Raw genomic sequence first — 13,990 nt, 5'->3', positions numbered from 1 at the left:
CAGATGAAGCCCCAGAATCCTTGCCTCCCAGGAGCAGCAATAGGTTGGGCATTTTTTGATACTTGTATACTAATAGGAATATTTATTTTAGCAGAGATAACATTTTTATTCATTTTAGCATTTACTGATTAGGCTTTGTCCTTCCTCTACCTTGCAAGGATGATATCAATTTTGATACTATTATGATATTATGAATACTATATAACCTCAGGGATGAAATAATAACATACATTATAAAATAGTTGATAAGGGGTTTTTTGGCATTACTTTTTACTTTTATTTTGGTTTGCTTACAAAGTTTGTTGTATTCATTGTGTTTCATACTGTTCTTCATTCCCATTGTGTTTTATAAAATCATTCCCACTTACTATGTTTAATAAAATTAATCGCCACTGGACTGTGCCCACCTTTACCCTTTCTTTTCAAGTCCATGCAGGATCTTTCCCATTTCCTCTACCTTTACCCTCCAACCAGCAAATTATGCAACTCTGCAATTTTCCCCCTACCCATCCTCACCCCTCTGTTCCCATCTTTTACTCCATACATATTTTTTTTAAACTTTTTTTCCCCTTATATTTATCAAGTGGTTAGAATATATAAAACAAGTTAAATCTAGTCTTGGCTTAGAACGTGAACACTAAACCACATTTCTTTCTTTAGTAAACACTAGGAAGAGGTCAGTTCTGAAGGAATTGGAAAAAAATAGGGTCCCACTAATGCATGGAATACCAATGAACATATTTCAACAAAGAGCTGCAGCTGGTGATGTGCTCCCCATATTGTGCTAAGGAATCTTAAGGACAGCTACCTGGCCAAACGACTGTAAGAGATACATATTTGTTCCCATTCCCAAAAAAGGTGATCTAACAATGTGAAAATTATCAAACAGTGTTGTTAATATCAGATGCAAGCAAAGTCTTGCTGAAGATTATCCAAAACCCACTAGGACAGTCCATAAACAAAGTCCTGCCAGACATACAGGCTGTGTTTAGAAGAGGTTATGACACTAAAGATATCATTGCTGATGCTTGATGGATATTGGCTGAAAGAAGAGAGTACTGGTCAGCAGCCATTGCATTCATTGTCAGCAGCTGTGGATCTATTCCAATCCATTAATTAGGTACCTGTATTAAATAGTTCTTAGTGTGACCTGGACTGCTCTCATACCTGCAGCACTAGGCTGAGGCACAATGCCTGGAGGCCTCAGACCCTTCACCTGGTGGCCCCGGCCCCACAACCTGCAAGACCTGGCCCCACCTCTGGATGCTTCTGCCAGCTGCCTGGATGCCCTGGCACCACCACCTGGAGGACCTGCAACCCCACCACAGGGACACTCCTGCCCACTGCCTGGAAGCCCAGCCCCACAGCCTGGAGGATCTGGTCCTGCTGCCTGGACACCCTGTGTCTGGAGGACAACCTGCTTTTGCCCCCCTGAGCTGCACCAGTGATAGCAATATCACAGGTGATTCCATTTCCTCTTCAGCTGCATTTAGCCCTGGGCACCTTGGACCTACCTAGCCTAGCTGCAGCAGTTGCTTGACAGAAGACAGCTAACTCACAGGTCATATCTCTCCAGGTCTTCCCTTGAGTCAAAAGATCAGAGAGAAACTTAGGAAAGGTAGCTGCCCTGCCCCCCTCTGAAGCAGTGACTTCCTGAATTCTACCACAGCAGTGTCACCAAAGAATCAGACTACCTTACCAAAACAAGATGTCACCACCCCAAAAGTTACACGGTATCAGTGGATTTCCTGAATCCAGAAAGTCTGATGGAATTTTCTAACACAGAATTCAAAAGAACAATGATTGAGGATGCACCTGGGAGTGAAGCTCCTGAGAGCAACACACCCAAAAGTGAGCAGGACAGCTGGAATTTGAGTGAGGCAGCAGAACAAGTTCTTGAAGGGAAAAGCAAGACTTCCTGGTTTTCCATTCAGGTACTTTGTGGGGCTCACTGCTGTTTAGCTGGAACAAGCTCAAGCAGAAGGGAGCTGGACAGCTGGAGCTCCAGTGAGGTGGCAGAGCTAGTTCTCGAAGGGAAAACCAAAGCTTTCTGGTTTTCCATTTAGTTATTTTGTGGGGATCACTGCTGTTTGGCTGGACCACGCTCAAGCAGAAGGGAGCAGGACAAATGAAATTTGAGTGGGGCAGCAGAACCTGTTCTTGAAGGGAAAAGCAAGGCTTCCTGGTTTTCCATTTAAGTACTTTGTGGAGATTAGTGCTGTTTGGCTGGACCGTGTGGGACCCCTTGAGCTCAAGCAGAAAGGAGCAGTACAGCTGGAGCTTAAGTGAGGCAGCAGAGCCAGTTCTCAAAGGGAAAGCACAAATATACAGATCATTTACAAATCACTGCCATACTCTCGGTCACTATATAGTTATAACGACTTAATATCTACTAAGAAAAGACTTGCATAATGTCAAGAAGGCAGCAGTCTGCCTCAGTTATCATGAAAAAACAAAATAATCCATCTCCTAAAAAAGCACACCCAGTGAATACCTCAGATAGAGAGAACCAGAAGAAATATATTGGAATTATTTGAACAGCTACAGAAGAAAATACAAATGATGGAAGAAACAATTAAGAAAGCAAATACCTCAGAAACAACAGCCCAGAAGAAATACATTGATGAGGAACAACTTGAGCAGGTATGAAAGAAAATGAAAAATGTAGAAGAAACAATTAAGAAACCAAATACTCCAGAGACAACAGTCCAGAAGAAATATATTGATGAGGAACAACTTGAAGAGCTATGGAAGGAAATGCAAAAGATGGGAGAAAGAACTGATAGAATAGATAAGAAGGTATAAGAACTTAAAAAATAATCGGAAGACAATGAGGGTACAACTAACACAGTACTGCAAATAACAGAAAAGCATGAAAATGCAATCTAAAATGTTAAGACTAATATGGCAGAAGTGTCCAACATACTGGTAGCACAAAAAGGTACAACTGAAGACATAGAGTCAGTGAATTGGAAGATAAGAGCCTCACTGAAAACATCCGACAAAAAAAATCAGAAATGAGATGTAAAGAAAATGAAGAAAACCTTGAAATCATGTGGGATGACTTCAAACAGAATAACATATGGTTGGAATTCCAGAACAGGGGAGTGACTGGGAAATCACTGAGAAAATAGTAGAAGTAGTACCAAAGAAACTGCCACAGGTATCTTGAAGAATGAGGAAATCCAAATTCAAGAAGCACAGTGAACACCAAATAGACTAGACCTAAAAAGTAAAACATCAAAACATATCACAAATTCTTCAAATTAAAGAATACACAAAGCAACATGAGAAAAACTAAGATTCACCTACAAAGGAGAAACAATAGATTAAGTTCTGATTTCTCAGGCAAAACCATGTGAGCTAGAAAGTGTACCAAATATGGTAAGTTGAAAGAAAATTATTGCCAGCCAAGGATGCTGTACCCAGCAAAGCTCTCAATCAAATATGAAGGAGAAATTAGATCCTTTGCAGAAGAGAAGGAATGTAAGGAATTTGTTAAAACAAGATCAAAACTAAAAGAAATTTTAAGTGAAGTCTTTCACACAACGATGCCAAAAGGAAGTGTGTGGACCATAGTAACCAGAAACAACAGAAAAATAAACACTCAAAATGGCAAATGTAAAACCTGGCCTGACAAGAATCCACTTAATGTGAATGAACTAAATGTACCAATTAAGTGAAAAAGAGTAGTAGAATGGATTTAAAAAACAAAACCCAAGAACCAAAGTGCATCAATGTGTTCCCTATATGAGACTCATCTAAAAAAAGGAGAAAAAGACAGACTCAAAATCAAAGGCTGGGGGAAAAAATATACCAAGCAAATGGCAACCTCATAAAATCAAGAGTGGCAATATTAATCTCTGATAAAATAGATTTCAGAATGAAAACCACCATCAAAGTTAAGGAAGAGTATTACATACTGATTAAAAGCACAATAGATAATGAAGACATAAATTTGGCCAACGTTTATGCACCAAGATGTGCAAAATACATAAAACAATGGTTAACAGATTTGAAGAAAGAAGCAGACAACATTACAATAGTGGTAGGAGATTTCAACACATCACTATCACCAAAGGATAGGTCAACTCAAACACAACAAAGATGCAGAAGACCTGAACTACACAATCAGCCAACTCAATATTGTAAATGTATTCAGGGAACTGCACCCAATTAAAACTCATTTAATGTTCTTCTCAAGTGCACATCACACGTTCTCCAGAACTGATCACATATTAGGACACAAACAAGCCTCAACAAAATAAACATTGAGATGATACAAAATATGTTCTCAGATCACAATGAGATAAAACTAGAAAATAATCACAGGAGAGTAAAGTTTACAAAATATTCTATGTAGAAGCTAAATAACTTATGGTCAGCTGATTTTTGAGGAGGAGATGAAATCAGTTAAGTGGAGAAATGACAGCCTTTTTTAACAAATGGTGTTGGCAAAATTGGAAAACTATCTGTAGAAAACTCAGGCAAGACCCACACCACACACCTTAGACAAAAACCAACTCAAAGTGGATCAAGGACCAATGAATGAAACCAAGGACGATAAGCTTTATTAGACAAAACCTGGAAGAACTTTAGAAGTCCTAATCCACAAAATGAACAGTCTCTAAAGAATCCCCAAAATCCTACAACCAAGAGAGAATGAAATAGATGAATGAGAACTTCTAAGAACCACATTCCTGTGTGCATCATAAAGATCTTCCAACAGAGTGAAAACAAAAGCCACACATTGGGAAAAATATTTGGTAATGACATGTCTGATAAAGGACTTATAAAAAAATTATCAAATACTCCAGCACCTCAACAAGATAAACAACTGAATCATAAAATGGGCACAGGATATGAACACTACCAAACAAGACTTTCAGATGACAAACACACACAAGAAATGGTCAAAATTCCTAACACTAAGATAGATTCATATTATAAGAACTTTAAGGTATCATCCCACCTTTGTAACAATAGCAAAGTTCAGCAGAGCAGTAAAGAACAAATGCTGGTGAGATTGTGGAGAAATAGGAACCCTTATTCACTGTTGGTGGGAGTGTAAAATGGTACAACTACTCTGGAAGGCAATATGACACTTTCTCAAAAAGTTGGAAATAGAAATACCATTTTTTTTTCTATAATTATATTTTATTAATTTTCATAAACATTTACAGAGATTTTGGGCTTCCACTCATTCATTGTTGCACTATTCTCTCTACCCTCCTCCCAGTTTGTTCTTGTCCAAATGCCACAGTGCTTGTCAAAGCCAGTTCTGATTAATCTTCTTTGTCAGTGTGTCCTTTGCCATTCCCTATCACTCCTCCCTGAGAGAGACTTCACCCTGATTCATAAGGAAAAGGGGACGGCGTATTCTCTTAGCTACTTCCTGCTGAAAAGGGACGCTGTGGGTTTCAGGGTGAAGGTCTTCTCTCACTACTCTAAAGGGCCCCCTTGGCAGTAGGAAACACATAGACTATTATGGAGATTGATTTTGGAATTCAGAAATACCATTTGACCCAGCAAATGCACTACTGGGAATATACCCTAAAGAAACTAGAACTGCCACCCAAGCAGATATATGCACACCCATGTTCCCTGCTGTGTTGATCACAATAACAAAGTGATGGAAACAACCCAGGTGCCCAACAACAAACAAATGGATACTGAAGCTGTGGTATATTCACACAATGGAATATTATGCAACACTGAAAAACAAGAAACTAATAAAATATTATACAAAATGGGTGACATTATTCTGAGTGAAACATTTCAGTCACAAAAGGACAAATACTTCTTAGTACCAGTGTTATAAAACATGACTGACATTGGGTTGGTGGGAAACTAAGAAAAAGAGGGTATACATAACATTGCATTTAAATAGATGAGGGAAAGAACTGTCTAAAAGAAATATATGTTTAGGTATTATTTGCATGACAGTAGTCCAGAGTAAGAGGTGCATAGCAAAGTGGACTGGGCAGGGGGGGGGGCAGGAGGAAAGGAGGAAGTTGTGCAACAATGGAAGAATATTTTTCAAGAGAAAAGCAAACTAGTAGGGTAGTGATGAAACTGTGCAACAATAAATGATGGAAATCCAAGTTTTCTGTAAACTTTCATCAAAATATCAATAAAAATTTAATAATTAAAAAAGAGTACCAGAAGGTGTCTTTATGTATTTTATCAGCGATGCAAAAGCATTTGATGTGTATAAATCATAACAAATAGTGGATAACATTGAGAAGAATGGGAATTCCAGAACACTTGATTGTGCTCATGCAAAACCTATACCTATATCAAGAAACTGTTGTCTGAACAGAGCAAGTGAACCCTCATGGTTCAAAATCAGGGATGCATTTTTTTTAAAATTATTAATGAAAATTTACAGAGACTTTGGATTTCCATTCATTCTTTGTTGCACTTTTCTCCCCTCCCAAACTTCCCCTCTAGTATACTACTCTCCTGGAAAAGTAAAAGAAAAATTCTTTCATTGTTTTACAATCCCTCCCTCCAGGTTCACTCCACTATGCAGCCTTCGCTCTGAACTCCTGACAAAAATACCTAATCACAGATCCCTTTTAAACAATTTTCTCCCTCATCTGTTTCAATGCAGTATGCATTATTATCTCTTATCAGACATGCCATTACCAAATATTCTTTCTAGTCTGTGGCTTTCTTTTTTACCCTGTTGGCAAAGTTTTTGGATGTGCACAGGGATTATTTGATTCTTAGAAGTGCCCATTCAACTATTTTATCCTTTCCTGGCTGTAGGTTTTTCAAGATGCTTGGAAGACTGCTTATGTTGTGGATTAGGATTTCTAGAGTTCCTCCAAGCTTTTCTCTAGTCCTAGGTCCTTGATCTATTTTGAGTAGGTTTTTGTGTATAGTGTGAGATGTGGGTCTTGCATGAGTTTTCTGCAGATAGTTTTCCAATTTTGCTACCATTTGTTGAAAAGGCTGTCATTTCCCAACTTCACTGATTTCACCTCCTTCTCAAAACTCAATTGACGATAGGTAGATGGGCTGATTTCTGGGTTTCATTTCCATTCCATTGATCTATGTGTCTGTCATTGTACCGGTACCATGCTGTCTTGACCACCATGGCAGTGTAGTAGGATTTGATATCAGGGACTGAGATGTCTTCTACCTTGTTTCTCTTTTTAAGGAGTGCTTTGCTTATTCAGGGTATCTTTCCATTCCAGATGAAATTGGAGATTGCCAATCTCATTGAGGAATTGAATTGGTATTTGCTTTGGTATTGCATTGAACATGCAAATTGCCTTTGGTAGAATTGCCATTTTCACAATAATGAGTCTTCCTATCAAAGAGAAAAGTATATTCTTCCATTTATCCAAGTTTCTTTATGTTTCTTGTATTAATGTTTTGTATTTTTTTTAAATAAGACCTTTGTATTTCTAGTTAGATTTACTCCCAAGTATTTAATCTTATGATTAGCAATTATGAAGGGTTTTGCTTTTTTATGCTCCAGTTCTGTTTTCTCTTTGCCACTGTAGAGAAATCCAATTGATTTTTGTATGTTGATCTTGTGTTCTGCCACTTTGCGGAATTGGTCAACTATGTCCAGTAGTTTTCTTGCTGAGTCTTTAGGGCTTTCTAAGTATTATATCATCTACATAGAGAGATAATTTTAACTGTTATTGCTATCACTAAGACTTCCAATACAATATTAATGAGAGAGGTGATAGTGTCATCCTTGCCTAGTTCCTGTTCTCAAAGGGAATGCCTTTCATTTCTCTCCTGTGAGAACAATGGTTGCTCTTAGGTTTGTGTGTGTACTTTATAATATGTTGAGGAAATTTCCCTCTATTCCTATTTTGTTGAGTGTTTTAATCAGAAGAGGGTGGTTTGTCAAAGGCCTTTCCTGCATCAATTGATAGGATCATGTGGTTCTTATTCTTTGCTTTGTTAATATGATGAATTAAACTGATTATTTTTCTTATGTTGAACTATTCTTGCATGCCTGTTATGAATCCCACTAGATCATGGTGAATTATTTCTTTGATGTATTGTTGGATTCTGTTGGCCAGGATTTTATTCAGGAGTTTTGCCTCTATGTTCATAAGAGATAATTGGCCTATAATTTTCTATTTTGGTAGTGTCTTTACCTAGCTTTGGTATCAAGGATATTTTTGTTTCATAGAATGAATCTGGGAGAATTCCATCTTTTTCTATTTTCTCAAATACTTTATATAGAATTGTTGACAGTTCTCTGAAAGTTTGGTAGAATTCACTTGTAAAACCATCTGGTCCAGGACTTTTTTTTGGTTGGAAGTTGTTTTATTATCTTTTCAAATTCTTCTTTTATAATGGGTCTGTTCAGGTGTTCAGTTTCATTCTATGTCAGTTTAGGTTGTGAGTTTCAAAGTATTTGTCCATTTCCTCCAGGTTTTCATATTTGAGTATAGTTTTTCATAATATTCCATAGTTAGCCTTTTTATTTTAGTTAGTTCTATTGTGACCATGCCCATTTCATTTTGCTGGTGGTGTGTTGATTATTGACCTTTTCAAAGAACCAAATCCTGGTTTTGTTGATTGTTTCAGTTGTTTTTCTTTTCTCTATTTCATTTCTTTCTGCCCTATTTTTTGTCATTTCAGGATTTTTTTTAGAGGGTATCAGGTTTTCTTTCTTTTCTTGTTGAATTTGTTGAAGATGTTGAGTTAAAGAATCAATGGTCATTTTTTCCTGCCTTCTGATGTGTTTGTTTAGTGCTATAAATTGACCTCTGATTACTGCCGTGGCTGTTTCCCAGAGGTTTTAGTAAGTTGTGCTTTCATTGTCATTTGTTTCAAGAAACTTTTTAGTTTTATTTATTTCTTTTGGTACCCACTCATGTTCAGCTTCTGAAACGTTTGGGTTTTTCTCCTTTATCCTCTTGTTATTAATTTCTAATTTTGTAACATTGTGGTTTGAGATGCTTTGTATTATTTCTCTGTTTTTTAATTCATTGATGCTTGCCTTGTGACCTAAAATGTAATGTATTCTCGAGAATGTTGGATGCACTTTTGAGAAGAAGGGATACTGTGCTTTTTGGGGGCCATCATTAGCCTGTATATATCTATGAGATCAAGTTGGTTTATTGTGTGGTTTAAGTCTTGAGCATATTTGTTGATTTTCTTTCTGGTAGTTCTGTCTTGTCTTGAGAGTGGTGTATGGAAATCTCCAACTATTATAGTGGTGGTGTCTATTTCCTTTTACAGTTTTTGTTAATGTTTGTTTTATATATTTTGCAACTGTATTATTCGGTGCATAGATATTTATTATGCTTATGTCCTCTGTTCTATTGACCCTTTAAGCATTATGTAGTGTCTTTCCTTGTCCTTTGTGGTGGTTTCACAATGAAATATTTTTTATCACAGATTAATATTGCTCCTCCTGCTTTTTCTTGTTACCATTTGCTTGGGGGGGGTGTGTGTATGTATGTGTGTGTGTGTGTGTGTGTATTTTTCCCCTCCACCCTTTTATTTTCTTTACTTTTCTGGTATGTCTCTTGTATACAGCATATTGATGGGGGGTTTTGTTTTTATCCAATCAGCTACTCTTTTTCTCTTTGGTGATGCTTTTAAACCATTCACATTCAGTTTGATTATTGACAGGCAAGGTTTTTCAAATATCATATTATTTAGTTCTTTTTGTTGTTGTTATTGTTTACTTTGGTCCATCCTGCATTCTGCTTTTCGGCCCACCTCTGTAAGAAGGACCTCTCCCAATGTTTCCTGTAATGTTGGTCTTGTTTTTACAAATTTCCTTATGTTCTGTTTTTTATATCTCCTTCATATTTGATGAGCTATTTTGCTGGGTATAGTATTTTTGATTGACATTTGTGTTCTTTGAATGCTTGATATATTTCATTTCACTGTCTTGCTCTCATGGTTTCTGTTGAGAAATAAGCATTTAAGCTTATTTGCTCTCCCTTATAGGTTACTCTTTTTTTCTCCCTCACTGTTTTCAGAATTCTCACCTTATCTTTGGTTCTGGCAAATTTGACCATGATATGCCTTGGTGTTTTTCTTTTGGGGTCTATTCTATATGGTGTTTGCTCAGCTTCTTGAATATATATTCTCTCATTCTTCATTATGCCTGAAAAGTTTTCTTCGAGCTATGCTTCCACCACTTTTTCAGTGCCTTACTTGCTTCATCCTGTTCTGGGATTCTGATTATATGCATATTATTTCTCTTGATTGTGCCCAGCGTTATTCTTAGGTTTTCTTCTTTTTCCTTCCTTTTTGATTCTGCTTTTAATTCTAGCAGATCAGTAGTGACAATTCTATCTTTTTTCAATTGTTCTCATTGTTTCTTATTTCACTTGTTCTGTGTTTCATATCTTCAGTTCTGTTCAGTGTCCCTCAAACATTTGACAACATCTGAACCATTGGTCTTCATATTTTAGATCATGGTTTCTTGTGTTTCCAGAGCCTCTAATGCCTCATTTGCTTAACCTGCGGTTTTGGGGATTTTTTTTTAAAGCTTCTCTTGGTTTTTGCTTGCAGTGTTCTGTAATTCTTTAAGTTTGCCTTTTATACATTGAAAATAATTAATCATTGTTCTTCTAAATTCTGTGTCAGAAAGTTCTATTAGACTTTCTGTCTTCAGGAAATTCATTGACTCAGTGTCACTTTTTGGGAGTTACATCTTGCTTAGGGCTTGTATAGGGTGAGAATTAGCTTGCTTCATGCGTGACATTGCTGTGGTAGAATTTTTCAAACCTGAGGTGATAGCAGGTTCTTGGTCTAATGTCACTGCTTCAGAAATCCTGCCTGGGTTTCTCTCTGAACTGTTGCTTCAAATTGGGAGAGAAAAGGCCTGTGAATTAGCTGTCTCCTCTGTCAGACAACTGCTGCAGCTGGACCAGTCCAAAGTACTCTTGGATGAAAGCAGCTCAAGTTAATTGACTGGATCTAAAGAGTGGGTGGAACCACAGGTGGATAAGGCAGAGCCACAGGAAAGATACGCCTTCCATGCAGGGACGCAGGTGGGACACTCCTTCAGCACCAAGACACCTAAAAAAACAAAACCAAAAAACAAAAAAACCAGTCAACTCTAAAAACATGAAACCTATTTATAGATCAATAGTCAGTTGCCCAAACAGAACCAAGGAACACTGTATAGTTTTAAATCAGAAAATGTATGCATCGGGATGTATATTTTTCCTTACCTATTCAATATTTATGGTGAGCAATAATTTGAGAAGTGAGACTATATTGGAAGAAGACTCATGCAGCTGACACATTATTGCAAAAATCAAAGTGGACTTGAAGCTCTTCCTTCAGAAAATCAAAGACTATAGTCTTCTATATTGGTTACGTTTCCTACTCTGTAGGCTTTCATTTCATCCTACTAGAGGAGGTGTTTATGCACACAAGTATTTGATTAAAGAAAATGATCTCATAAAAGTTTGAAAAATACAGAAGGACTTCCACAAGAAAGAGTTTGATGATCCAGTCACAAAAATGGCAAAATACATGAAAATACTCTTCACAAAGGAGGACATTTAGATGGCTAACAGACACAATGAAATGTTCAAAATCATTAGCAATTAGAGAGATGCAAATCAAAACAACTGTGAGGCACTCTTTCACACCAGCAGTGGTAGCACAATTTAACAGTGCAACAGACAATAAATCTTGGAGAGGATGAAGGAAGATAGGAACTCTTATGCACTATTGGTGGAATTGTAAAATGCTATGGAAGGCGTTTGGCATTTTCTCAAAAAGCTGAACATAGAAACCCAATATGACCGACCTATTCTATTTCTGGGAATATGTTTCATAGAAATCAGAACTGAGACACAAGTGGATATATGTACACCAATGTTCATAGCAGCACTATTAACAATATCAAGAAAATGGAAACAGCCCAAATGTCCATCCATCAACAAATGAATACATTGAGATTTTTTTATGTATCCACACAGCAGAATATTGTGCAGTATTAAGGAACAATGATTTCATAAAATACTATACAATAAGGGAAAGTCTAGAAAGCATTATGTTGAGAGAAATAACACAGTCAAAAAGGGACAAATACTACATACAACCACTGGTTTGAAAATAGATCTGTATAAATGTTCAAAAGGAAAAGGGTAAGGGGAAAATGGGGGGCAGAAAAAAGAAGAAGGAGGGGGAAATCACTAAGATAACAGAGGTTAGTGGACAGACTGGAGTGAAGGAATAGGAAAAATTCAATAGAGACTTGTAAAGAAGGTGATTATAGGCAAGAAATAGTAATTAATGAGATAAAATGCAATATATATGAATGATTGCATATGAACCAAAGTAAAGAAAATAATAGAAATAAAGAACTGAATAACACATTCCATTTAACAATTATAAAAATATGGATTACATCTTAAAATCTAGAAAACAAAAATCCATACTATTGGACCAGTAGGCATCAATAGATGGAGAAAAATTTGACATTGTCAGTTATTTAACTTTACTTGAATCTACAGTCAACACCCACGTTATCAGTAGTCAATGAGTCAAAAGCTGTGTTGCATTGGGAAAATTTGGTATCAAGGATTTCTCTAAAATGCCAAAGAGCAACAGTGCTGCATTAAAGTCTAAGGTGCACCTGATAGAATCCATGGCATTTTCAATTGTTTCTTATGTATCTGAAAGTTGAACAATGAAAAAGGAAGACTAAAGAAAAAGAATCAATGTGTTCGAGTTGTGGTGCTGGAAGAGTCTTGAACATAACATGGACTGCCAAGGAAAGAAATCATTCTGTCTTGGAGAGGGAGAAACCAAGCCTCTCCTTGGATGCTAGAATTTTGGAGCTATGTCTCACAAACTTTGGTCATGTGGCCAGGAGAGACGGGTTATTGGAGAAGAACATCATGCTTGGAAGAGTGAAGGCACAGCACAAGAGAGGAAGAACCCAAATGAGTTGGATTGATACAGTATCTGGGGCAATGAGGTTTGTTGTGTCAGTAGTGAGACTGGCTCAGGACAAGGAAGAGTTCAGAGCTGTTGTACATAAAGTCACTACGGGTTGTAGATGACTCGAGGGTACATAACAACAACACCAAAAAAAGAGAATTGGTGTATTTTAATTGTGGAGGTGGAAAGGAATACTGAATATTCTGAGGACTGCCCAAAGAATGAACAAGTATGTCTTGGAGGAAGTGCAGCCAAGGTAGTTGTTAGAGGCAAGGATGGTGAAACATTTTGATCAAAATATACTGTGTAAAACCATTAGTGTAGAATGAGTGTAAGGATCGTGGGGGGGTTGGAGGGAGAGGGAAGTAGAAGCAGAGGGATGAGTAAGTGCAGGGGGAGGGGGAGATTAATTATAGGGTTGTAGAATTTGATGGGGGTGAGGGAAATTGGACAAATCTGTTCTGGAAAACAATGTATTTTAATTTTGTAAATAAGTGTAATAATGAAAAAAGAAAAATATATGGCTTAGTTTAATTTGGGCAGCTTGTCAGGAGTAGTAGTAGGAAGAAAATATGCTAGGACAGGTGGTGGGTAAGAAGAAGAGAAGAATAAATACTCTTAACAAAATAGATTGGCACACTGATTGTAACAATAGACTCAAGCATGGGAGGGATCCGGAGAATGGTGCAGAATATGACAAGGTTCAGATCTGTGGTTGATAAGAACCCTATTAACAACAACACACACACATACAAATATGTGCATTATATACATACAAGTTGAGTACAACACTTATCGACCCTATGAACAACAGATCTGAAAAATGGCCTATCCTATGCCATCCTCGCCATCTCTAATACACCTGAGCCCGTTGCTGCACTCACTGTATCAATCCAACTTGTTGAGTGTCTTCCTCTCTTTTACCATTCCTCCTCCTTTCCAAGCATGATATCACTCTCCATGGGATAGCCACAGCTAACAACATGCCTAAGGTATGAGATGAAGCTTTATCATATTTGCCTCCAAGGAGCACTCTGGCTGCACCTTCTCCAAGATGTACCTGTTCTGTTTTTGTTTTTTTTTATTT

General features: G+C 37.2%; 1 protein-coding gene across 1 annotated transcript in view; it reads left to right on the top strand.

The window, feature by feature from the left end:
- Positions 1 to 1,799: 1,799 nt before the first annotated feature.
- Positions 1,800 to 13,990, top strand: part of SH3YL1 (SH3 and SYLF domain containing 1) — a 94,881-nt gene continuing 82,690 nt past the window's right edge. Inside the window, exon 1 of the mRNA XM_006882912.1 lies at positions 1,800 to 1,851. Within this exon, the coding sequence (XP_006882974.1) occupies positions 1,800 to 1,851 (52 nt within the window). The remainder of the gene's footprint in view (positions 1,852 to 13,990) is intronic.

This window comes from Elephantulus edwardii, unplaced genomic scaffold (assembly GCF_000299155.1).
Source record: "Elephantulus edwardii isolate Elephantulus edwardi_28Jun2011 unplaced genomic scaffold, EleEdw1.0 scaffold00025, whole genome shotgun sequence".
NCBI lineage: Eukaryota > Metazoa > Chordata > Mammalia > Macroscelidea > Macroscelididae > Elephantulus > Elephantulus edwardii.
Note: the sequence above shows the minus strand (reverse complement) of the source record. Positions and strands in the feature narration are given on the sequence as shown.